Source organism: Desmodus rotundus, chromosome 7, assembly GCF_022682495.2.
Source record: "Desmodus rotundus isolate HL8 chromosome 7, HLdesRot8A.1, whole genome shotgun sequence".
In the NCBI taxonomy this organism is placed as follows: Eukaryota; Metazoa; Chordata; class Mammalia; order Chiroptera; family Phyllostomidae; genus Desmodus; species Desmodus rotundus.
In genome coordinates, this window is record NC_071393.1 from 127,248,109 (window position 1) to 127,273,556 (window position 25,448).

General features: G+C 44.5%; 1 protein-coding gene across 4 annotated transcripts in view; it reads right to left on the reverse strand.

Moving 5' to 3' along the window:
• Positions 1–22,327: 22,327 nt before the first annotated feature.
• EFCAB11 (EF-hand calcium binding domain 11) overlaps positions 22,328–25,448 on the reverse strand; it is a 120,301-nt gene continuing 117,180 nt past the window's right edge. For 3 of the 4 annotated variants that reach the window (XM_045201820.2, XM_045201819.3, XM_024567983.4), the window contains one exon: positions 22,328–23,369. In XM_045201820.2, coding sequence (XP_045057755.1) covers positions 23,294–23,369 — 76 coding nt within the window. In that variant the 3' untranslated portion in view covers positions 22,328–23,293. The remainder of the gene's footprint in view (positions 23,370–25,448) is intronic. The other variant, XM_045201818.3, reaches the window with a different exon arrangement.

Sequence of the window (25,448 nt, forward strand, 5' to 3'; positions counted from 1 at the left end):
ATACCACAGTTTTTTTAGCCACTCCCTTAGTGGTGGACATTTAGATGAAAACTAAGCACAAATAATGCATCTTTGCACATGGCTCCTCATGCACACATGTGGGAGTATCTCTAGGGTAATGTCTAGAAATGAAACTGCTGTGTTACCAGGGAGGCACACTTTCAAATTTTTAAGGTGCTGCCAAATTGCTCTCTGAAGCATTTGTATCAATTTACACTCTCAACAGTAGTGAATGAGAAGACCAGTTTTCCCACATCCCAGCCAACATTTGATATTCTCAAGCTTAAAAATTGTGCCAATATGATTAGCAAAAAAATCATGTTGTTTTAATTGCACATCCTCAACTACATACGAAGTTGAATCTCTTTGTACATGCATTGCCTGTTGTTATTGCCTCTTCTATAAATTCTCAGTTCATACCCTTTGTTGTTTTTCCGGGGGGGGGGTGATTATAATGCTTTTTCTACCTGATTTGTGGTAATTATATACACTCTAGATAATAATCCTCTGTTAGCTGGTTTGTCACTGCCTTCTTCCTGCTTACCACTTGTCTTTTCATCTTGTTCATGGTGTTATTTTGACAATCAGATGTACCTAACTTTGTAGGTTTTCTTTGTGTGTGTCGTCTTAAAAAAAGGAAGCCTTTTCTCTCCAAAATTCATAAAGAGGGGCTCTTATAATTTTCTTTCTTTTTTAACATCAGTAATAGGTTTAATATATTGATGATGGCATTAGCACAAAAATTAGATTATTTTAATTGTTTGATTTTTTTTATTGTTGTTCAATTACAGTTGTCTGCATTTCTCCCCCACCCCAGCCAAACCCATCTCCCTCCTCCGCCTCCACCCTCCCCCTTGGTTTTGTCCGTGTGTCCTTTATAGTAGTTCCTGAAAACCCCTCTCCCCACTATCCCCTCCTCACTCCCCTCTGGCTATTGTTAGATTGTTCTTAACTTGAATGTCTCTGGTTATATTTTGTTTGCTTTTTTCTTTTGTTGATTATGTTCCAGTTAAAGCAACCTAAGTGCCCATCAGCCAATGAGTGGATCAAAAAACCATGGTACATTTACACAATGGAATTCTACACAGCAGAGAGAAAGGAGTTTATACCCTTAGAGACAGCATGGATGGAACTGGAGAGCATTATGCTAAGTGAAATAAGCCAGGCGGTGAGGAAAAAATACCTTATGATCTCACCTTTAACTGGAACATATTATCTTCTAATAGTTTTAGAATAGTCCCCTCTTCCCCATTTAGATCTTCAGTATATCTTTATTTCTGTGATGGGGCTAGGTAGGAATTTTCTTTCTTTCCCATTTTAAAACACCGTAATAAAAGTTATATGAATGTGCCCCCCTCTCTCCCTCAATCACCCCAACACCATCTATTGAAATATCAAACATTTGCTGTAGTCATCTTTCTAAAAAATCCAAAAGTACCTGCAGATCATCTCATTTTAAGTAGTGTGATTTCTGGATAACTCCTCCAAAATAGGAGCATTCAGACAAAAATATCCCCGAGTAAGTAAATACGGTGACCTAAATGAGTATTTGGATATGAGCCAAGCAAATACTAGAGGTTGTCTGCCAAAAATGATTTGGATATTGGAAGAGCTGATGTTAAGCCCTTCTTCCTGACCGTCATTGGATAGCAGAGCCAGGGTCTTTCTGGGACCACTCTGAGTTTGTAATGATTAAACCAGCAGTGGCATTTGGAAGGGCTGTCCTTCCATTTTCCCTAGCAAGGGGATGTGCCCTCTGCCCACCAGAGCAGTGACCCCTGCATGGAAATCTCTGGAAAGACACAGGGAAACCAGCTACAGTATTGACTCTGGAGGATGGAGGACAGGTGTCTGTGGGGAGGCTAATATTTCACTGAATTCCTTTTTAACTGAAACCATATATTATTCAAAATAATAACTTCTTTATGAAGCAAAAGGAAGGGAGTATGTCACTAAGACATACTAAGTAAAACTGGTAGAAAACATCTCTGTGCTAGTCTGCTTTAAAAAGAAACATAAATGGATGAGAACTTCTTAGGGGGAGTAATCAAATAAAAATTACCCTTCACCTTAATTATTTGAATACTTTAGACCACTGGTTTTCAAATATTTCTTAGCCACAAAACAATTCATTTAAATGAGACCTTTCATGGAAGACCAACAAATAAAATAGATGAAATGAGTACTAATCTTATTTAAAGTGGAGATCCCTACTGGGGGCCCTTGAAGGGGCTCCCTGAGATCCCCAGGGTTCTTTAGAGTACTTTATAAACCTTCCTTTAAAGCCAATGTATTTAAGAATTAGTGATAAGTCATAATCCTCTTTTTCACTTTCTTTATGCAGTAATTCTACTCCCTCTCTGAAATTCATAGCATTGTGTATTCATTCTGTAAGCATTTCTTGAGCACACCTACTGTTTTCTAGGCCCTGAGGTATACACTGAGAAGGAGGTGGCTTGGAGATGGTGAGCAAAATTCTGAAGTGTGAGTGGGAGACAGCTGCAAGTCAGGGAGGGCATTCCAGGCCCAGGAGACTGCAGGGGATGGATAGTAGGGAGGAAGCAGGCCGCCAGATCAGGGGGACAGCGGATGGCGATGGCAAGATGCACAGGGCATCTGTTGGCAGTGCTGAACAGGTGCTGAAACCAGAGAGGCAGTCAGGAATGAGTTATTATGTGCCTGGTGGACCTTTCTAAGTTTGGACTTGGAAGGCCACAAGGAAGCAATTGAAGAGTTTTAGGCAGGAGATTGACACAATCATATCTGTGCTTTGGAATGATCACTCTGGCCAAAGTGAACATTGAATGAGGCCATTATCAAGGCAGGGAGACTGGGTAGGATACTGGTGCAGACATCCAAGGAAGAGATGATAACGGACTGACCTAGGCTCGGCCATAGAGATAATGCAGAAGGGGCCTGACTAAGAGGATGAATTGGATGTTGGTTGGAGGAGGAAAAGGGAAGTGTCGGGAATTCCTGAAGTTTGGGTTTGTGTAACTGGAGTTGGATAATTGGAGCTATTCAACATGGTGGGAAAGATGAAAGAAAGGGCTTTGGGCAGCAGACGATGAGTTCCTTTTGGGGGCAGCTTTTGTTCAAAGTACCTATGAGATATTGAAGTGGAAGCATCCAGTAGGCAATTAGCTATCCAGCCCTGGAGCTCAGGAGAGAGATCTGAGATAGAAGTGTCAATGTGGTAGTCATCCTGAGAAAGATGATAATGGCGGTCAAGAAGGTGGTTAAACTAAGTGAGAGAACGTGGGCAATATGGAGAAGGAAGTCCCAAGAGGGCAGGGGAGGGTGCCCCACGAAGCAGACTGAGATGGCTCAGCAGAGAAGAGGAGGGTCAGAGAGAGTGGGGATCACAGGAAGTACGGGAGAGAGTTTTACGGCTGGAGGAGCTGTCGGGGAAGTCGGATGCTGTGCGAGCGGAAACAGCAGCACTCGTGCAGGATGGTGACGATCGAGGTGTGTGCTGCCCTGAGGCGGACCTGCTGCCGACTGATGAGCGACACACGGGACTGCTGGCGCAAGGATTACTGACCCTAAGCACACGATAGAAACACCTGGGAATTATCTTTTACTATTAAAGCCTGGGCCATAGATTTAATTGGTCTGGTGTGGGGCCTAGGCAAGGGTCTATTTTTTAAACTCCACAGGAGAACCTACTTTGTGGCCACAGTTGGGAACCAGGTATTCCCTGTTTTGAGCAACAAAGGACTGAAACATCAGAGAGAAGTCTGGTGACTCCAGCTGATCCTTGTGGTCAGGACACACAGGAGTGGTTAGTAAAGGAAATGAAGTCCATCAGATTAAAACGTGCCTGTGCAGACCCAGCTCTTTCCGGGGCAGCCACGTCTTAAAATCGAGGAGACGCCAGAGCTGTGGCCCCAGTTGCTGGTGGGAATCTCATTGGGCTTTCCCAGAACACAGGAGATCTGCCTCCCAAATCATGCTGATCCGTACCTGCCAGACATCCTCCGGTTAAGCTTTGCCTGATGATGTTAAAATTAACACGTTTTCAAAATTTGAAATGAATGCATATATAGGATTAAAAAAATACTACAGAAGTAACATTCTCCAACCTCAAACCACCTCCATGTACAACCCAAAGCCACCGCTTGCCCATTTCTTTTTGTGTCTTCTGGTGGTTGCGCCATAACCATAAGTGATATGCTTAATCCTCTCTTTCGTGACTCCTCAATACTATGCATTGTTTACCAGAATTGAAAATGAAAGTTTACATCCTCTGTGTTCACTTTCCCTTCTTCCTTCCAAAGTTTGGTAGTCACAGTATTATGTTCAATTCTTCTTTTGGTTACTTTTATAACTTTAACTAGTGTGCTTAAAATTCTATTTCCCATTCCATCAACTTGACACCATATTCCTTAACTCCCCTTGTGAGGTGAAGCTGTCAGCTACTCCACAACCCCCTTCCAACGCCTGTCGGTTTGATCTGTGCTTTTCCATTGTTCTGATTGACAGCTTTACGTTCTGTTCTATAACCATGAAAAGTCCTGTCTGCTTGGCCTACAGGTTAATTCTGAGTTGAAAACCAAAAACTGCCTTCAAGTCACTTTGGGGAGGTAGATGTTCTTCCTTGGAGAGCCAAGGACTGTGGGAGGGCCACACTTCTTCCTCTTCAGCGATGTCACAACTCTAGGGGGACTCCAGGGAGAGAGTTCCCAAGTAGCGTGGCCAAATTGATTCTCTCTTTTTTAAATCCTCACCCGAGGACATGCTTATTGATTTTTAGAGAGAAAGAGGAAGGGGGAGAGAGAGAGAAACATTAATGTGAGAGAGAAACATCTATCAGTTGCCTCTCGTTCAGGCCCTGACCAGGGATTGAACCCACATCCTAGGTTCATGCCCTGATAGGAATCGAACCACAACCCCTGTGGCACATGGGACGATGCTCCAATCACCTGGCTGACTCGGCCAGGGCAAGCTGATTCTCTTCTATCACACTCCACCAGTGACTCAAAACCACGGTTTACTTTAGTTTGCCACTATTTGGACCATGATTTTCTCATACCTTTTTGAGTTTTTCTTACACGTTTTTTTTGTTGAGAGAAGAAACATTTTGTCTTCGCCATGTCACAAACATTTCCAACTTCTTACTTTTCCAACTGATGCATTTAATATCTTCAATTTTTTTTCTTACAGAGATTTCCTAGAACCCACTCACTTCCTGTTTTAACTTGGATCTGGGAAAAGGGGTGTTGGAGGTAAAAAACACGAACATTTTGATCACTGAAAAAGGATAGTGTCTTTGTAGACAAATCAATTTGCCACGTATTTATCAGTCTTTTCTGAATTTAGTTAGTGTGGCTTTGTCATGGAGAAGCTAACTCTCCGTGAACATGCAAAGAAAATTCAGGTTCTGGGTCTCAGAGAAGAAGCATCAGACTCTGAGGCTGGTCACTCAACCACCCCCATAGTCTTACCAGAAGCAGCCCACACCCTTCCGTGCGTCTTGGATGGATCCCGTGACGTGCTGCCAAGACACCCCCAAAACTGAGGCACCCAGCCCCTTGCCTCAGTCTGAGACATCTCTGATGGACCCTCCCATCTTCAGAGTTCCTGAGAGATGAGTGGAGGCCTCTTTTGCAGCTGCTTTGAACTTCAACTTCTTTCTATGCCCAATCTTTCCTCCACTTTCTTCTAGGCATTCTTCCAAGAGCACACCCCAATAAATATTTGCCTCAAAGTCTGTTTTCTGAAGAACCGTACCTACAGTCCTGCTTTTCTCTCATACCTATAAACAAACAGAGTGTAAATAAACAATACAATACAAACAACAAATACAAGCAAACAAAAGGGTTAATCTCTTACAGGAGATACTGGATCGCAGTGAAGGTGGCTGTTCATCACATTGTCACTGTCACCACTGCCACCTTTGAAGGTCACCAGCTACTGCGCCCCTGAACCCAGCCAATAGCACCCTGGTTGGCCAGAGGGGCATTTCCACCCCAAAGAACTGACCTCTGTACTGAAGAAATGAGCCATAGGCTCTGGTTGCCTGGCTGCTTGGGAAAAAAATCACTAAGCTATTTGAAACCTCATAAAAAAAATGTATTTCTGAAATCCTAACACTAGACAGTTTTGAAATTAATAAACGTGTATTAAAATTACAAGCCTATTCCACTCCAAACCTGAAAGAAAGCATTCAAGGAACATGAGAAAGAAAAAGGAGAAATGCCTGTTTCCAAAGGTAAGTCACTTCATATTTGAATCATTTATTTATGTAACAAGCCTTTCTGGACTGATTAAGGGAACTGCCAATTACACTTACCAAGCTTTCTTCAGGTTATGGGGAAGCACAAGGTTTTCCTCTTGCTTCCTGGGGGAGATTTGTGTCCTGACAGCCAGACTGCTTCCCCTTCTGTCAGTCTCTGGAAGGACCCAGCGCTCGCGGGAAGACACTTCTCATCCTGAACCAATGGTAACGGGAAGAAACAACACAACAGGATCCTCTCCATCCCAGGGGGCTACTGAGCCTGCTCGAGCCTTTGAAAGTGGTCAGGAATCAAAGTACAGCATTTTCTTCTTTATCTATTTTTAAATTCTAAGTCTTTCAATGCCCAGCTCAAAGCCCATGTCTACTGTGAAGCCTTTTCTAACTTACCCCAGCTGAGCATGGTTTTCCTTCCTCTGAACCCCAGCTGATACTTCCTGACCTTACCCCACATTGGCGTGGTCTTCGCTCTGGGTAATGTTGATGAACTTCCTGAGTAGACTGTAGCAGTTACTAATTTTACAAATTCCTTCTCTCTCTTCCGGGACCCATGGCAGTGAGTTCAGGGGTAAGCCTGCCACCCCAGCTGGACCAGCCAGTGTTTGCTCTGCATAATGAAGAGCACACATGGGAAGACTGACAGACAGACACTCCTGTCTTCTCCTGGTCAGGAGCTATAAGGAAATTGCAAGCCTGGAATTTCTCAGGACCCTTCTCCCTGGACTTCTGCAGAAAGCCCACGTTGAGAGATGGAGAGACCTAATGACATCATCTGAGCCCCTAGATCCAGCTATGCCTAAAACTCTTACTCGAAACTTACTATGTGAGCAAATATAGTCCCCTGTTTTTGCTTAAGTGAACTTGAATTGGCCTTTATCATCTACAACTTAAGTGACTAAACAGCTCTCTCAGAACTCCGTAAGGAAAAGGACGCTGGGGGACCTCCAAGTCTCCAGAATCTTTCCCTCTTGTTGCTGTGCTCTAGTCATGTTCGGTCGAAGTGATGGCCTCTGTTTGGGCTCCCGCTGGAAGTGGGAAAGGACACAGGGAATGTTGCACCGCAGGCATCTGACAGCCAAGCTCTGGTGCTGGCACAACCACTGGCCTGCACAGTCGCGTGGACAGTCACTAGGGACATGGCCGCATCTAACAGCAGGCGAGGCTGGGATGTGTAATCTGACTGTGCAGCTGTGTGTCTAGCCACGACTCTCTCTGAAGGAAAGAACAGATGTTGGTGCACAACTGGCGCTCTAACTCACACCTGGCGTTTGCAGGTTAAAACGAGTGAAACACCAAGTCCGGTTTAAATGCAGGTGGGGTTGGGAGTGAGGGAGGAAAAGCCTCTTCATCAGTAAGAAGTGCCAGTGAGCAGAGCTCCACGTGGTCTACTGAGGAGGTTGTGTACTCTGTCACCTTCGCTAAGCTGGGATGACATTACCTAGAGTTCCCTTCCCTGTACGGTTCCAAGTTAGGCTTGGCCAGGAGAGAAGGTAGCATGAGGTTCGGAAGGCGGCCCGGAAGCGGGGGCCGTTGGACCCTGAAGGTCTGGACAGGGCTCCATGCACTGCTGCAGCTCACGGGCATTGCTGCTCCTCGGCTGGCTCGCGTGTTGCACCGGCCGCAGCCTGCAGCTGCCCAGCAAATGCCCCATCTCTGCCTGCTGCTTCTCCAGTCCCCGCCAGGTGCTTTTGTGGGAGACAGACACCGACTCCAGCTGCCCTTGCAGGCCCCAGACTTTCTTTACCTTAACCTCAAGGTTTCTCACCCTGGGCGCTGTTGCTATTTTGAGTCAGATAATGCCTTGTCGTGTGGGGGCTGTGCTGTGCATTGTGGGATGTTTAGCAGCATCCCTGGCCTCTATTCCCTAAACACCAGTAGTGACCTCACCACAGTGTGACCAGCCAAACTCTCTCCAGATGTCTTCTTGGGGTCAAAATCACCCCTGGTTGAGAACCTCTGTCTTCACATCCCACTTTTCTTCGCAATTGTTGGCCTTGAGACCGGCAACTTCAGGCCCGCCACACGCAGAGGCCTATGCCAGCTTGCTGAGACCACTCCGCCAGCTCCCACGGTCGTGCAAAGTCCAGCCCCATGCTCCTCACCGCAGTTCCTCCCAGGGCTGCACTTCATGTGCCCAGCCCCTTCCTTCATTAAAAAAATCGTTTTACATTGATATTTTAAAGCTATTTTGGTATAAAAACAAATATTATCTAGGATGGATTCATTATTTAACATTCATTATTACTCTCATTTTAATGAAAAGTTAAGCTTTGTGGGCCCCTGCAGGTATCCGGAGCCCTGGGCCTTGTGTGTCTGCCGGAGGAGTTGGCCCTGAGCCTGCGCCTTCCTCTCCTCCCACCGCCGGCTGACAGGTGCACTCTCTTCACACACCATCTCCTTTGTAATCGGAACAAAACCACAGGCAGTGAAGATTTTCTTCCTCCAAGACCAGCCTGAGTGTCGGGGACTAACTCCAAGTCCTTGACGCTGCACTCAATGGTGGCGGAGCAGATATGGCTAAAGACCCTCTGAGTGTCTGCTTTTTAGTTGACTAGCTGGGTCAATAGGAATGATAGTTGCTATTTAGGGGATTCAGGAGAGAGAGAGAAAAAAGCCCCTCCCTTTTAAAAACACATCAAAGAAAACAAGTGTGGCTCGAGGTGAAACTGAAGACATGTGTTTTCTATGTATTTTCCATTAGATTGTTAATAATTAGATATAAATCACAAAGTGGAATCAGATGGACCAATGCTGGGGACCCTTCCCCACCTGGTGAGGGCTGTTTCTGATTAGCTTGGGGCCTCTACCCTGACCAACCACGGGTGTCTTGGGGCCTGGGGAGGGCAGGAAATGAAGCCATCAGGCACCTTGCCTATTGTTCCCACGCTTTCCTCAAGCTGTGCCCCCATCAAATATGAAAGGGGGATATAAACTGGGCAAAGTGGGAGGACATTGGGGACGCAGTTTTATTCCACACCTCCCTCAGCAAGTCTGTCCACAATAATCACTTCGGAACTAAAACACCTGCTTTACATCAGCTCTTTTGCAACCGGGTACCATCGTGGATGGAAGGAAGTTTGCATCAAAGCACACAATTCTTCCTTTAACAAGAACTCTGCTTTTTTTCCAGGAAATATCAGGAAACCATTTTGAGTTGAACCACCAAACTAAAAGCAGCAGAGTTTAAGATAAATGTTATGAAAATTGCATGAAACATTATATCAAAACCCTTGGCAGTGTCAAAAAGCAAGATTTCTGAATCCAATGAGTAGCTGAAGAAGAAAATTCAATTCCGTTTTTTCACTTTGTCTGCCAATTTTATAGCACTTCATTTAAAATGGAATCTCTGAAGAATCAATTCAAATTAGCTTTACAGTTTCCTCCAAAGAATCTGCTTTAAAATAAATTGAATTGGAGCATGTGACATAATAAGTGAGCATAAAATTCATGTTAACTAGTCCGAAGGAAAAACTCATAATAAGGAAACAAATAATCTCACATGACTGAGCTAAAAATAGTCTTTAGATTGTCAGTTTCAAAACTGAACAAAAATAGGGGGAGTTGTTATAATAATGATATGACGCTTTTCTCCCTAATGAAATGGCCTTGAGTCCTGTAATAAATTACAGAAAGAGACTCCTCTGGGCAAAAGGAAGATAACAGACATGAGCTGCTTTCATAAATACAGTGACAGCAATGAAAATAGCTTCCTGCCCTGACCAGGTGGCTCAGTTGGTTGGAGCACCATCCTGGGCATCAGAAAGGTTGCAGGTTGGAGCCCTGGTCAGGGTGTGTCCAGGAGGCAACCAATCGATGTTTCTCTCTCTCTCTTCCTCTCTTTCCAAAATTGATAAGCTTACCCTCTGGTGAGGATTAAAAAAAGAAGAAAGGAAGAAAAGAAGACACCTTGCAGCTGGGGCTGAGCAGCTATCCTAGGGGGCAGCTTCTCCACTGAAGACAAGGCAGAGCTGGGGCGAACAACGGTTAGAGGATGACCCGCTGGAGTCTGTCGCCCCATTCAGAAAGCAGCTTTTGCTTCTGCATTTGCTTTATTTTGATCCGGGATATATATCATAAGTGTTTCTTTAAGATCTCTTTATAAAGCTTATTAGGACTCTGAACCTTTTAAGAACATAGACGGTATCTTACCGGACTTGGTAACCAGCCCGGTACCTATCGTGGTGCCTGACACATAGTAGGAGTCCCATAAATATTTGAGGAAGAAACACAAGAATGAATGAATTAATCCATTTATTATTTAAATCAGGTTAAACTTAATTTTTTAAATTATACCTCTTAAGAAACTCAAGTTGGGAAATATGCAGTGAGTTTAATTGAGGAGGAAATGGTTGGATTGTGGTGATATGTTTTTCTCTCTACTGAAGTCAAGAAACATAACTTAGCTTATCACTGAAGAAGGCTTGATAGCGATACCTTCAGGCTCTGCCTGAAAGTAATCATATAGGACTTTATCTTAACGAGACCCAGTGTCTTGGAATTTAGCTAGGTCTTGATGTGTGGGGTCAGCCTTCCTTCTCACAATACCCATTGGGCTTCCTTGCTTTTCCACTGTGGTCACTCAATACAGCTTTAAAAAGATTGTGTTTCGTTTCCTGCCACCTTACCTATCCTTCTAATTTTCAATCTGCCCAATTCATTGGTTCATCCATCTATCTGATCACCTGACCTTCACATGCTTAAGAATATAGTGGTAAGTAATAACAGTAGCTACCATTTACTGAGTGCTTATTATATGTCAAACATTTTATGCTAGTTAGCTCATTTAATCATCCCAACAATTTTATGAAGGTGTGCTATCGTAGTCCACACTTTACATACAAAGCAACTGAGGCACAGCAAAGTCAAATAACTTGCCCAAGTTCACACCACTCAGAAGCGGGGAAGTCGAGTTTCAAACCCAGAGAGTCTGGCTCTAGAACCACCAGTCTGCTCTGCTAGTTAGATAGATACGGTCTTGGCCTTCATAAGCCTCACATGCTAGTGGAAGAAACAGAATTTAAACAAATAATTATGTCATTTTAACTGTAACAACTGCTTTCAAGGAAAAGTGCAGGTGTTACAAGAGTGTGTGGAAGGGACGCATAGCCCAGCCCGAGGAATTCAGGAAAGCCTGGCTGCTGAGCAGGTTGGCCCTTGGGTTGAGACATGGAGGTATAAGCAGGAAAGAGTATTCCAAGCAGAGCGGCATGTGCAGGTGAAAGGGGCCCCTGTGTTGAGAAATAAAAAGGGACAAAGGGCCATGGGTGTCTGCCTATGTCACTCCGATCAAAACTGAGTCTGCACATGGGCATCTTCCTGTTTTCTCCATCCCACTGACTTGAGCCATGTTTACCCAGCTCTAGAAGCCGGACATCCAGGAGACAGCCGCGTCTTTTTCCCCTTACCCAATGCCAGGCGTATCTGGTGTGTCACCAACTCCTGTCATCGGGTGGCCCACCATTTCTCTTCTGTTGCTCCCCCATAGATCGATCCTCGTTTCTTTCTGATCCCCCCTCACCTTCCGAACCTAAACCGCTTTCATTTCCTACTCGGATGCCAGAGTGCACTGTGGAACCCCTCACATCTGTCCTCCACACCGCGGCCGGACCGATGCTTCCAAAAGGCAAGTCTGGTCCTGCCACCTCTGCCGTTACTTAAAAACCTTTGATGGTCTCCCATTGCCCTTGGGAACAAAGACAAAGTCCTTTCCTGGACCACAAGGCCCTGCCTGGCCTGGCTTCCTCCGTAAAGTCAGGGGCATCCTAGGCCCCAGACTGTGCCCACAGCTCCTCAGTCACAGGGTCTCTGCTCCCTCCCACGCCCCTCCCACCAGGGGGCTTTGCACATGCCCTTCCCTCCTCTTTGTTTGGTTGGCTCTTGGTCATCCTTTAGATCCCCATTTAAAGGATGGGGATCCTTTAATCCTTGGCAAGCCCATCTATGTCCCTGCGTGGGTGTCTGACCCATCCGCATTTAGTTACCTGTATCAGGTGCCTCTCTGTTATGGCTGGATTGTTGAGGCTCTAACCCTTGGTGCTCAGAATGTGACTGTGTTTGGAGGCAGGGCCTTCAAAGATGTGATTAGTCACATAAGGTCGTCAGGGTGGGCCTAATCCAGTCTGACTGGTGTCCTGTGGAGAACAGGGACACAGACACGTACACACACAGGGTGAACACATGAGGAGGCCACGGGAAGGCGGTCGTGGCAAGCCCAGAACAGAGGCCTCAGATGAAACTATAATAAGTCTGCTTATACCTTGATCTTGGACTTCCAGTCTTCAAAATTATAAGAAAATATATTTCTGTATTTAAACCACCCAGTGTGTGATACTTTGTTAGGGCAGCCTGAGCAGACTAATACCTTCTCCTTCATAGGGCCGATAGCTGCGATTTAACTTTCACTGTGTTATTTAATTTCTATCTACCTGGGAACAATGCAAGCTCCATAAGGACAGGAATCAGGCCTGGTTTTGCTCACCACGGTATACCGGAGCCTGGCAAAGGGCCTGGCTTGTAGTAGGTGCTCATTAAATCCTCGCTGCATGAGAGAATAAAACATATGAGTGAATGGATGAACACATGTGTGAAAGGAACATAACCACACAGCCGTTTTGCCTCTGGGAAGATTTACTCGAGGCCTGGGCTGCATCCAGAAGCAAGGGCACCTTGGACTGGCTGATATGTATTTATGGAACTTCACGAGATACAGCGAATTCCTGGAATTTCAAGTTTTGAGTCCCTCAGAGAAACAATGTTCAATAAAGTTTAATCTCATGGATTTTAGTTTTAAAGAGGCAAATATTTCTCTCTAGGGTAAAAAAAGATCATTTTAAAAGACATAAATCCAACATCCTTGACATTGGAAGAAAATATATTGTCTGTATCAAATTGCGTGAAGGTCATACTTGATTTTGGTTTAAAAAATGTCCTTCCTGGTTTCCACAGGGACAATGGCACAGTGAAGACCGGGGGTAATTGCCACCCAGAGAGAGGGTGGGACACACGTGAGAATTTCTAAGTCTTTGGAGGAGTCCTCTTTTCCGAGAAACTCATTATTCACTTAATTATTCATTCTGTTTATTTACTGTATAGTTATTACACATAAATATGGTGCAAATCCCCTGAATCCTCAAACACCAGATGCCAGTTTCCCTCTGCAGTCCCAAAAGACATAGCCAAGCCATCACTGTGAGAATTAAAACAACAACAGCTAAAACCCAATTAAAATTGTGCCAGCATGTTCCTTTCCAAAAGAAAAACCCTGCAAATGAACGAGCGTTTAGTCTCTCCCCTGACTACTTCTGCAGAGGAACAAACAAAAAAACCTTACACTAAAACTGGCATAGAATTAGAATTGAAATCACAGCCACCACGAACTTCCTGTCTGCACCGAAATGGGATTGGCTAAGTCAACTTTGCATCATTTCTCATTTCAGCATCATTTCAAAGCCAAATGATTGGAGAAAATGTTTGGCTTTTCAGAATTTTGATATGTCTGGCCAAGCCCGTTGGTGGCGAAAGGAGAAGTCAAGATGGTAACCGGACTGTTGAGGTCTTGGAATCTGTGGGTCATATAACCTCCTCCTCCTAACGACCTGAGAGGATAAGGCCAGGGTGCATCTCACACTTCTGAGTATATGACGGGGCCTCCTGAGGCAGTTCACACACAGCCCATGCTCTCTGAACAAAACCCAACTCGATCCAAGTCACCTGCCGAAGGTAGAGGGGGCCAGTCTCCTCCAAGAAGTGGTTGGGGTGCAGGGAACCACAGTGCCTGAGGGCAGTGCAGGGCTGACTGCTGGCATGGGGGGCGTGGGTACGTGTGTGGGAGGGGGAGGGTGTGTGGAGGGGTTGTGTGTATGTGTACAAGTGTTCACAGGTGACCGATCCTCTAGTGACACTGGCCTCCTGAAGAACAAAGTGGCCTTTGAGATGAGTGTGTGGCCATGGCCACCAGGAACAGAGAGTCACGGTGTAACTGGGAGAACTGGCTAGACAGCTCCACCCATCCCAACGTAACAGTCTGCCTGGGGGGCACTGTGGGACCTGGAGTGACTGCTGAGAGGAGGTCCGGTTACTAGAACTCCTAAAGCTCTCCAGGGTCGGCCTGCACTGTCTCCCCAAACCCGGAGCCCAGGCCTGTGAGGCCAGGGGCCTCTGTTCTCCGTGTTGACGTTATGAAGGTGGGCTCAGGAGTCAGACTGGCCAGGTTCAGATCCCAGGTCTGCTACCTATCCCTGAAGCCCTTCCCCTCTCTGCTTGTTCCCCCTGCTCAGAATAAGATGATGCCTCCGTCTTAGAGTCGCCATGGAATTAAATGTGACAGTGCGGTGAAATGCGTAGAACAGTGTCGGCCAACGGCAGACTCACGATAAACATGGTTTTCACCATCAGCGCTGGCAAGGACCAGTGCATGTAGCAATTTAGCCCAGGACTAAGCTTTGCAGGAACCTTTTTTTCCCTACTTTTTATTTCTAAGACAGCTGATAGAACTGGTTGTTTCACTTTGAGCAACAAGAATGTTGCTATTCTGGAACCTCAGATTAAAATAAATTCATCACCTCCTATCCCACAGTGCCTCGTGGCCATTTTTGTTACCTGTTGCAAATATTTTCTAGTCACATAGCCTAATTTGGGGCCTTTTTGCTGAGAAGGCAAAAGCATTTTCTAATCTATTCGGCACCTACAATATAAAGTATCAGGCCAAACAAAACACAAAAGGTCTTCATTAATAATATATGGAACAGGAACTCTGTATAATATTTCATTATTGCTTTCTTATTAACATAATATTAATAATCTGTTGCTACTTTAAAAATGTATGGGCATGAAAGCCTGATATATTAAGTTGTGGCTCAAATTAGATGTATTAAACAGTGACACCCGTGATATCATGAAAGAGACAAAGCAGAAATGAGAAAATCAATTTTAAATGAAAGTAATTCTCTCTATCGTATACTTCAATTTCAAAGTGGCTGCGCTTCCAGGTCAGCGCTGACTTTACCTCCTTATCGGAGGTCCAGCGTTACTGCATATGCCCCAGCCCCTTCCCTGCTGACAGGCATTTCAAGTCAAGTTGCTCCCATTCCTTCTCTTGGTGGGGGGGAGAGGTGCAGGGGGTGCAACGGGAGATGAGGAAGCGGGAGATGGGGGAGACTTCACAGTCACAACTATCCAAGTCAGGCGCCAGGGATGGAAAGACTGAGCAGCACTTTCATAAGAGTCATAAAAAAACAGAGCTGGAAGATCCTTCAGAGATCAGCTAATCAACCATTTCTCAAGGAATGACCCATGGAACATTAGTTCTTTAAGACACTGTCTCTTTCCAGACACACATGTGTGTGTGCACACACATGCACACACACACACACACACTGTTCTTCAGTCCATCAAGTAAGTCTAGGGACTGCACATTCTTCCTGTTTCTTGGAATGCCATAATGAACTTTAGCATTTTCAAGGTTCTGTGAACTCCTACAGTAAAAAACAACCATTTACCATCTTTAACCAAGTATTTCCTGAGATTCTTCAGCATGGCACCCTTTGTTATGTAACATTTACATGTAACAGGCAATGAGCAACCTTGTGTAAGTCAACTTCCTCATTGAAATTGATGAGGAAGAGGACATTGAGGCCCCAGAAGAGTGGCTTTTTGAAGAGCGCAAGAGGTAGGGACTAAGCAGAGAGTAGAGTTCAGATCTGATTCTCAGTTCCATATCACCGGGCCTCTTAGAGAAATTTCCATCAAATTCATCACTCTACCCAGAACCGTCATGCACCAGGCGTGGGGCCAGACGCTCATAACACAGATATAAAAGACACGGTGTATGGCTTCAGAAGGCCCGCACCAGGTCTGGAGACACACAGGGAAATGTACCAATCACAATACAACCTGGGGAGAACTCTGAAGGCTGCTCAGGGCGTCCAGAAGGAAGTCTGAGCTCTCTCCTACAGCAGTTAGGGGAGCAGCCACATAGGGGGTGATGTTGGCCGGGAACTTGAAGGGTGACTAGGAATTTGCCTCAGAGTATTTGTCTATTTTTCTTTCCCTTCAATCCCTTTCTACTCGGTTCCTACAACAGCTGCATCGTATGGGGTCATGTTTGCATAAGTCACCACACTGGTGCCACATTACTTTGTCACCTGCCTGCACCAAGATCAAGGTCCCAGAGCAGCCAATAAAGGCTGGCCAGCACCCCACGGGAGTGTCTAGGGAGTGCTGTCCCACAGAGCTTTGTGCGATGAGGAAGGTTCTGTTGGCACTGTTCGTTACGGTAGCCGCCCATCACCACATGTAGCTGCTGGACACTTACAATATAACCACCGAATGTAGCTATGCGGTGAGAAACCAAATTTTTCATTTAATTTTGATTAGTTACAAATTAAATTTAAATAGCCATGCATGCTGGTGGCTACCAACTTGGATAGCACTCTTAGACTAGGGAACAGATTCACTTTGTGATTCTAGTTTAAAATACAAGTTCCTTTAGAGTTATGATTTTATGTTGAAATCCAAGTTTAAAAGTAGTGTTGGAACATTCAAGAGAATTAAGAATTATTAGATTATAGAGTTTAATTAATTAAATATAAAAATGTACCTACATAGATGGGAAGATGTATTTTTCATTGGAGAATTGAAGGTCCTAGAAAATTGATTCAAGGGTTTGAAAACATTCAAATAAGTCCTCTGAGCACAAGGAATTAGCTAAAATTCAGTAATAAAAACTAGAAAACAAAAAAACATTAACTTAACAATTCATTTCTGAATAGCCCATGCATCAAAAAAGAAGTCACAAGAAATTAGAAAAATTTTTGATGATAATGGTAATGAAGATAAGACATTAAAACTTGTGAGATACAGCCAAAGCAGTTCTTAGAGGACATTTACAGCCTTAAATATCAGAAAAGAGACTGCAAATCAATTAGCTTAGCCTGTCATGTAAATAGACATAAAAAAACCCCAAAAGATAAAGAAAGGAAATGACAATAATAAAGGCAAAAATAATGAATCTGAATGAAGAAAAGCAACAAGCCCAAAAGTTATGTTTTAAAATGATTAATAAAATTGATAAACCCCTAGAAAGACCAATCAAAACAAGAAAACTGAATACCTTACTTATACATGCAATTAAAACTTAAGGAACTGTAACAGAATGATAAAAGCCACCTTAGTGATTAATAACATTCATGACATAAATAAAACAGTGTATGAGATGTTGAAATAACATCTCATACAAATATGAGAAATAAAACAGTGAACTGCGTATGAGATGAAAGCTTAAGTAGGAACTAGGCTTATCACCATTTGCTCTGGTCCGAATGTCTGTGTCCCCCTTAAAATTCGTAAGTTGAAACCCAATCCCTCAAAGTGACAGTATTGGGGGTGGGGCCCCTGGGGGTGATCAGGTTGTGCGGGTGGAGCCTTCGGGAATGGCATTGGTGCCTCTCCCACAGGCTCTCTCGCCCTGTGAGGTGTGTGTGACAAAACAGGCATCTCCGAGGACCAGGGCTCTCCCCGGACACCAGATCTGCCAGTGCCACGATCTCAGATGTCCAGCCTTTGGAACCGGGAGAAAGGAACGTGTTCTGTAGGAGCCACCCAGTCTATGGTATTTTTGTTATAGCAGCCTGAACAGACTAAAACGCCGTTATATTGTTAATGAATAAGTTAAAAACGCTGTAAAAGCAAACTGGCCCCTGAATAGTCTCAGTGACCATGCTGGTTTCCGTGGCCAGGACCCAGGGCCGGGGAGGCCGAGCAGACCTGGTTGCATGGAGCAGGTGCTCCTCGGTTGACAGCAATTTTCCCAGCTTTACACATAGGGCTGACATACAACACAGCAAGTTCCAGGTGCACACATGATGATGTGATACAGGTATGCACTGCAAAATGATGACGACAATCAGGTTAGTTCACATCTCCCTCCCTTCACATGATTACCTGTGTGTGTGTGTGTGTGTGTGTGTGTGTGTGTGTGTGTGTGTGTGAGGGGAGAGCATTTAAGGCTTCCTCTCTAAGAAACTTTCGGGTACCTAACGCAGTACCATCAACTACAGTCACCACGCTGCACATTTTGTCCCCAGAACGGACTCATCTTACAACGCCCCGGAAGTCTGCACCCTCGGACCACACTTCCCCGTTTCCCTCTGCCCCCAGCCCTCAGAACCACCATTCTTCTGTTTCCATGAATTTGGGTTTTGTAGATTCCACATGTGAGTGACATGATACAGTTTTTGTCTTTCTCTTTCCGACTTATTGCACTTAGCAAAATGCCCTCAGGATTCAACCATGTTGTCACGAACGGCAGGGCTTCCTTTTTACAGCTGAGTAATAGTCCAGTATACATTGAAATGGGAATGTATTAACATGTAATATACACAAAATCTCACATTTTCTTTTCCCATTGACCCATCGATGGTTTCCATGTCTTAGCCGTATTAACAGGCCTCCCGAGACCCGACACAGGGAGGACGTAGGAGCCACACCTGTGGGTGGGCGGCACCTCAGTTTTCTCAGCGCGGGGAGGGATTATGAAGTCCAAAAGAAGTATAAAGGGCTTTCTTTCCAATAGATCCAAAGCTAAGGGATTTCTTTCCTTGAAATGTATATTGAAAGCAGTAATAGGAAAGCTGGAGACTTTTTAAAAATGGTTTTTGGAGGGTTCTCCAAATGCAATTCAAAAGCAGATACTTTAAACTATATGGTCTCTTCTTTGTCAGAAACCAGCCCAAATTATATAACAGGTTGTGAACACACTTCCCTGTGTCAAAGGCTGGCCCCAGTGGAGCATCGTTGAGAGTTTAGAGTCCCATACAGGTGCCATAAAGCGCTGGTCTTCAAGGTTTTTGCTAATAACTAATGTATCCCATACATTATTTTGAAAAGCTATGTGCCCCCGTTAACATATTTTTAATCAACATATAATCTTTTATTATAAACTTAAATAGTGGTAAGGGATATAGTTTCCATCATAAAGATCTAAAATTAAAAAACAATAAACTCTTAATTTTACAACAGTTTTAGATTTACAGAAAAATTGTGAATACAGAGTTCCTATACACCTCACCCATTTTTCCCTATTATCTTATATTACTATGGTACACTTATTATAATGAATGAAATAATAATTGATACATTATTATTAACTGAAGCCCATACTTTACTCAGATTTCCAGGGTTTTCACCAAAGTCTTTTCACTGCTCCAGCATCCTGTTCTGGCTATGACATGACCTCAGTTGTCACGTGTCCTTAGGCTCCTCTCGGCTATGACAGTTTCTCAGACTTTTCTTGATTTTGACGACCTTGACGGCTTTGAGGAGCACTGATCAGGTGTTTTGTATGTCTCCGAATGGGGATGTGTCTGACGTCTTTTTCTGATTAGACTGGGATTGTTGGTTTGGGGGAGGAAAACCGGAGAGGTAAATGTCCTTTCATCACCTACAGAAGGGTGCGTAGTATCAGCATAATTTATCACTGTTGCTATCGACCGTGATCACCCGGCCGAGGTAGTGACTGTCAGGTGTTTGCACTGTTGTTCTGTCCCCCCCTTCGCAGGACTCTTGGGAAGGTCACTAGACACCGCCCACATTGAAGGAATGGAGGGCTGTGCTGCTGCTTTGAGGGCAGAGCACCCACATTCTTCTGCAAGGGAGATTGGTCTCTACTCTTCCATTTATTTATTTATTCAGCTATTTATTTGCATGAGTATGGACTCATATTTATTTTATACTTTGGGTTATAATACTACTTCATTTTGTTGCTCAAATTGTTCCAGCTTTGGCCACTGGGAGCTCTCTCTGCTGGTTCTTATGTGCTTTCGCCGTATGTCCCACCCACACGGGCTGTGTGTGTGTGTGTGTGTGTGTGTTAGCACATCTTCGATTTCTGGCACTATAAGATGCTCCAGAATCAAAAACAAAACAACAGAAAAACAGGCTGGGGGTTGAGCAGAGGTCAGGACTAATGATAAAGATTTGTTTGTAGAGTCATACCCGTAAAGGTGATAGCTGAGGCCTGGGGATGACATCATCCGTGGTCGCAGAATGCGTTCATCGAGAAGACTGGCCAGTTACAGGATCTTGGAGAACACTAACACTTATGGATAGTTGTCGGAAAGCAAACAGGAAAATACAGTGATAGAAAATGGGCATAAAATACCATAGAAGACTATTGTTATGGAGGCTGAAGAGAGAAGGACCCAGGAGAAGGGACAAGTGCGACGGGGTCGGAGAGGGACTGGTGGCCTTCAGTAGATGGCTGGTGACCTCTTTGGGAGCTGTGGCCATAGGGCAAGACCGGAGCTGAGTATACGGGGAGGTGAAGTGGAGGCTGGGGTACTGGAGACAGAAGTGGCAATGGCTTCCTCTTCCAGCTTCAATTACTCCATAGTCTCTTCAGAAGACTCTTTTCTTTGCTGCCCAGTAAATATTGTTGTTACCTAACTCTATCCTTGGCTCTACACTCTGGGTAGTTCGGCTTCTCTTGGTTTCAAATAACAGAAAGCAACTCCAGCTGGCTTGAGCAGAAAGATTGATTGGAAGGATACAGCGTTACCTCACAGGACCCGAGGATTATGACTGGGCTTTGCACACAAGCTTTGACTAGAAATCAAGTGCCACAGGGTTTCTCCGGCTTCTTCCTTTCTTTCTTGATGTCTATTTCATTTTCTGCTTTTATTGAAAATCCCTGTCTTGGATTTCCAGGCCACGTGATGGAAACCAATGTCTGCCATTGGCTCCTGAGTCATACCCCCTCAATCAGCCACTCAGAGGAACGTTGCTGTCTTGCTCTCATTCTTAGTATCTTCCCAGGGAAGAGGATGAGTTGACCAACCTGCACAGATGCCCACCTGGGGCCACTCACTTAAGGCCAGACCTACAAGGGCTGGGACAGGGACCTGAAGTGAGCACAAAGCTGAGCACAAAGCTTGCAAGGTGAGGGTCTGGATCAGGCTTGGGGGAGCGATAAGGAGGGGAAGGTGATGTGAGCAGCTTCTCATCTCCCCTCTTTGCTTCTGGTCAGTGCTCTGAAAACTTGGGCCCTCCTAGGCAGCAAATCCTAGGGGTGCTCTCCTTCCCAGACCAGATGCCAGCCATTGTTTTCCTCTAGGAAAAAAAAATAGAATGGCTGCCCAGCTCTTACAAACCCCCTACCCCCCCATGACCAGCCAGCCCTCAGGAAACCTCGGTGACTACCCAGTGGCCATGTCTACACCTTCTTGATGAACCAGAGTTGACTGTTTCAGGGGCCAACCAAAGCCTCTTTTGGGGGTCTTTGAACTTGGAACTGGACAGATCACAGGACGATTGCTTTTCAGAATGGTGGGAGGCTGATGGTGAGTATGGCCCAGAGGCTGAGTCTGGAGGTGCTTGTCCTAGTTGTCCTAGAAACCCTGCCGCACCTCTTCCCTCCCAGCATCAGACTCTATAAACTAGCCCACCATATTCCAAGAGATTCCCTCCCTGCCTAAGCTAGTGTGAGCAGGTTTCTGTGAAACCAAAAGGAGCCCCAACTAATCCAAGGTCAAGGGAGTTGCTGCCTCTTACCTACCATATCAACTGTAGAAAGTGACCCCTCCCCTTCTTGACCCATTTCCCAGGAGAAATGAGGTCCAAATAGTGATTGCAATAGGAGGCTCTGGGATTCTGGCAATTACTGAAACACTGGCACTTGGTGTATTGCTCTAATTTCGATATTTTAGAAATTGAAAGTCAGTATCATTTATGTATCAAAATAAGGATCAATGTTTCAACTGATGATGAAAATACTTGAATAAAACTCTATCCAAAGTCAGAAAGAGCTTTTCATCAGCTAGAACAGTCTGAACTAAAACACAGATGATACTCGGCGATCCCACCCTGGCCCCGTTGGCAGGAATAGTCGTAGGCTGACAGACCAATTTTGAAGACAGTCGAGTTCCCATATACTCTTCACCCAGCTTCCCCTATCATTAACCTTTTATATGAGTATGACACGTGAGTCACAAATAATGAGCCTCTATTGTGCAATAGTATGAACGAAAGCGCATACTTCACTGGTGTTTACCTAATGTCCTTTTTTTATTTTAGGATCTCACCCAGAATACCAAATTATGTTTAGCTATTATGTTTATTTAGGCTCCTCTGGTTCATGACAGTTTAACACCTTGTTTTTACTAACTTTACCTCTTAACAATTTGTGTTAGAAGTATGCTTGTTAATGGTTCTATTTTACAAACTTACATTTTAACTTGATCTTGAAATCCTTAATAATTTTATCATTTGAATCCCATTCTTTTCCTCATGTTGTTGATGTTAACAATTGTGGAAAGGTAGAGATAAAATATTTGTACGGATGGTTGGTATGTACCTGAAATAAATGCTGACTGTCCAGGGTCACGGTTTCCGTTCCCGCAGAGTAGTTACTGGCCCAGGCCCCCATACATTTCTGCAAACAAGTCCTTCCCCCAGTACCTTCACTGTGCTGTCCTTCCTCTGTGCACAGCTGGAGAAGACTGACTTACTTGTGCCAGCCCCTTCTGGTTTCTGTCCTGCACAGCCAGTGCCCTGGGGCCAGTGTGCAATGGTGCCTTTGACTCTGGGTACATTATCTTCGAGAAGACTTAAGGCTTTGTTTTCCCAACGCCTTGCTCATTACTTGGAACACAGTCAGCATGCACGACAGGGAGGTGCTATTATTTGTCCAGCCAAGTTGAATGCATGAAGGAAACTGCCCCGTTGGCAGGAAAAAGTGGTTCCTCTCCAGAAATTAGGAACTGATGAGAACCAGGGAGCCTGGGTCGGGTGGAGGAGTATTAGGGGAGCGGAGCATCCTGGCCTGCAGAGTAGGGAGTTGAGAGTGACGAGGAGGGGCTACTAGCTACATGGAAGGAAAATGAAGGACCACTTTGAGGATTCTGAGATGCTAGCAATTATCAGCATCTGAAAACCACGACGAAGAGTTCAAACCCAAGTGTATAGCATTGCATTTTTGGTGCGGTGAATGTGGACATTTGAGCATGTTACAATCTATCGGCCTCCCCAGAGGCTGCCACGAGCAGTTCCCACAGTCAGGCTTCATTTCTGCCCACAACTCATGGCATATTCGAAGTCTTTAAAGCTGACATGGCCGTCCGAGTCTTGATCCACTTCCCTGGAAAGTGAAACAAGAAGTTATTTACAGGTTATTTGCATCACACTTATGCATCAGGAACATACCACATCAGACTATATCTGAGCATTTATGTGAGAGGCACCTATTTATCTACTTGAAGGCCAAGGCTTATGCCTATTTTTTCCTTACATTGGTAAGTGGGACGGAAAGAAAAAGGTATTTACTAAAACCTATGGAAATAATGTCTTCAACCCATTTAAAGAAATGAAGCCAAATGCACAGGTTATGTACGAAAAGCAGGAATGAGGATTTTTGTGGTCATCCTTCAAATTCTTTCTGTGATACATCAGTAAATCTATATGCATTCCCCAACGGAAATGGAGAATAAACCAGTAAGAGATCAGCACATCGGGCAATAAGGCGGAACGATGGGAACAATGGCTGACATCTTGCACTGCACTCTGCCTTTACACTCATTCTCATTGAATCCGAGTGCCAGTGCTGGGCCAGGTCCGTTCTACAGACAGACAGACAGAAACACTGCTGGCAAGGGGCAGGCTTGGACATATAATCGGAATCGTTAAATTCCAAAACCAGGGTTCTGCACTCTACTGCACGTTGCCTCCTTACGGACAGAGGACATCCGGGAGAGGTGGTTGTACCCTAATTCCCCTGTGGCTAAATCTAGCTCCCTAAGTTCTTGCTGGCTTCTTCCGTGGCCTCGTAAGCTCTGTTAAATCCTCAGCAACACCCGATCAACTTTTCTGACTCCTATAAAGAGGGGGGAAGATGTGAACCTCTGGCTGGTCAGCTGAGGGTGTGGGTAGCCTCAGCCGGGTCGACCCTGCATGTCCCTAGAACCAGAGACAGGAGGATTGCCACCTGACCAGGGGGCAGAGAAACGGCACCCACGTGGGCAGGATACCGCATGTCAGAAGGGCATACCGGTAATTAGGGGATAAGCAACACATTCCACCATTACCAGTGACAGTCGTGTCTATTCAAAACCACTGTTTGCAAGGGTAACTGATGAGTAGCGGTCCCAATTCCTCTCTGGGGGAGCATTCTATGACAATGCTTTACATCCTTATGCAAATTATATCCTGTTGAAACAACAAATGGTTTCAACCACGACCGTGACACAGGGCTTTTTAAAGCAAAGACTGGCCCAAGTAACAGAGCCACTAATCACTGTAATAGTTTTAAAGCAGGCTTTTAAAATATTGAATTCTAAAATAAACTTTCTGAATATTTCATGCCAAAGTCTTTGAAGTCTATAATGGTTCTGGATAGAGCAATGATAATTTTTCATTCTTTTGAAGTAGAGAAAATCCCCACTTCTATGCCCCAGGGCAAAACCATGTTGCAGTGTGTTCGTATAAAATGATCGCAGACTGTGGAGGCCATTATTCTTGTTACTTCTTTCGGTAAAATATACATGACAATTTCATGCTATGCAGGACCAAAAGCAGAATGTCAGATCTCTTCTAAGGGATTAGAAATAATCAGTATCACATGTTACTGACTACAGAATAGAAACCATCCCTTTTATTAAATTAGATAATTGAAGATTCTTAATGTTGCCTACATATTTTTTTCCCAAGGAACTGAATTAGATAAACGGCCTTTTTCCTTTCTGCTCTGAACTGGTATGGTTGAACTCTGCATCTCAAAGGGTGAATTAAGTGGATAACCTAGAAAAGTGATGTTTAGAATAAACAGCTCCTGATAATATTTTTTGGTGTGTTTGTTCACTTACTGAGATGCTTCAGGCTTGTAGAAAAGGGAATCCCTCTGCCCGACTTTCTCAGTAAATAACCCTCATTGAAACTGCATTCACTTCTTATTTTTCTTGCTGTCTTTTCCACAGCATCTCATCATAAAACGGGGACAGTATAATACACCGAGAGGTGTTAAAATGGAAAAGTTTATTCATAAGGTGTGGAGTGGCATTTTATTCCCACAGTGAATAGAGGAACATTATGTTTATATTTGGAAGGAGGGGTGGTAAAATACTTCGCCTTCCAATGTTTCTTCCTCATCACACATCTGTATGAGCAGATCTGGCTGTCTCAAGGAGCGTAAAGAAGAAATTCACATTTCAGAGCTGTAATTTTA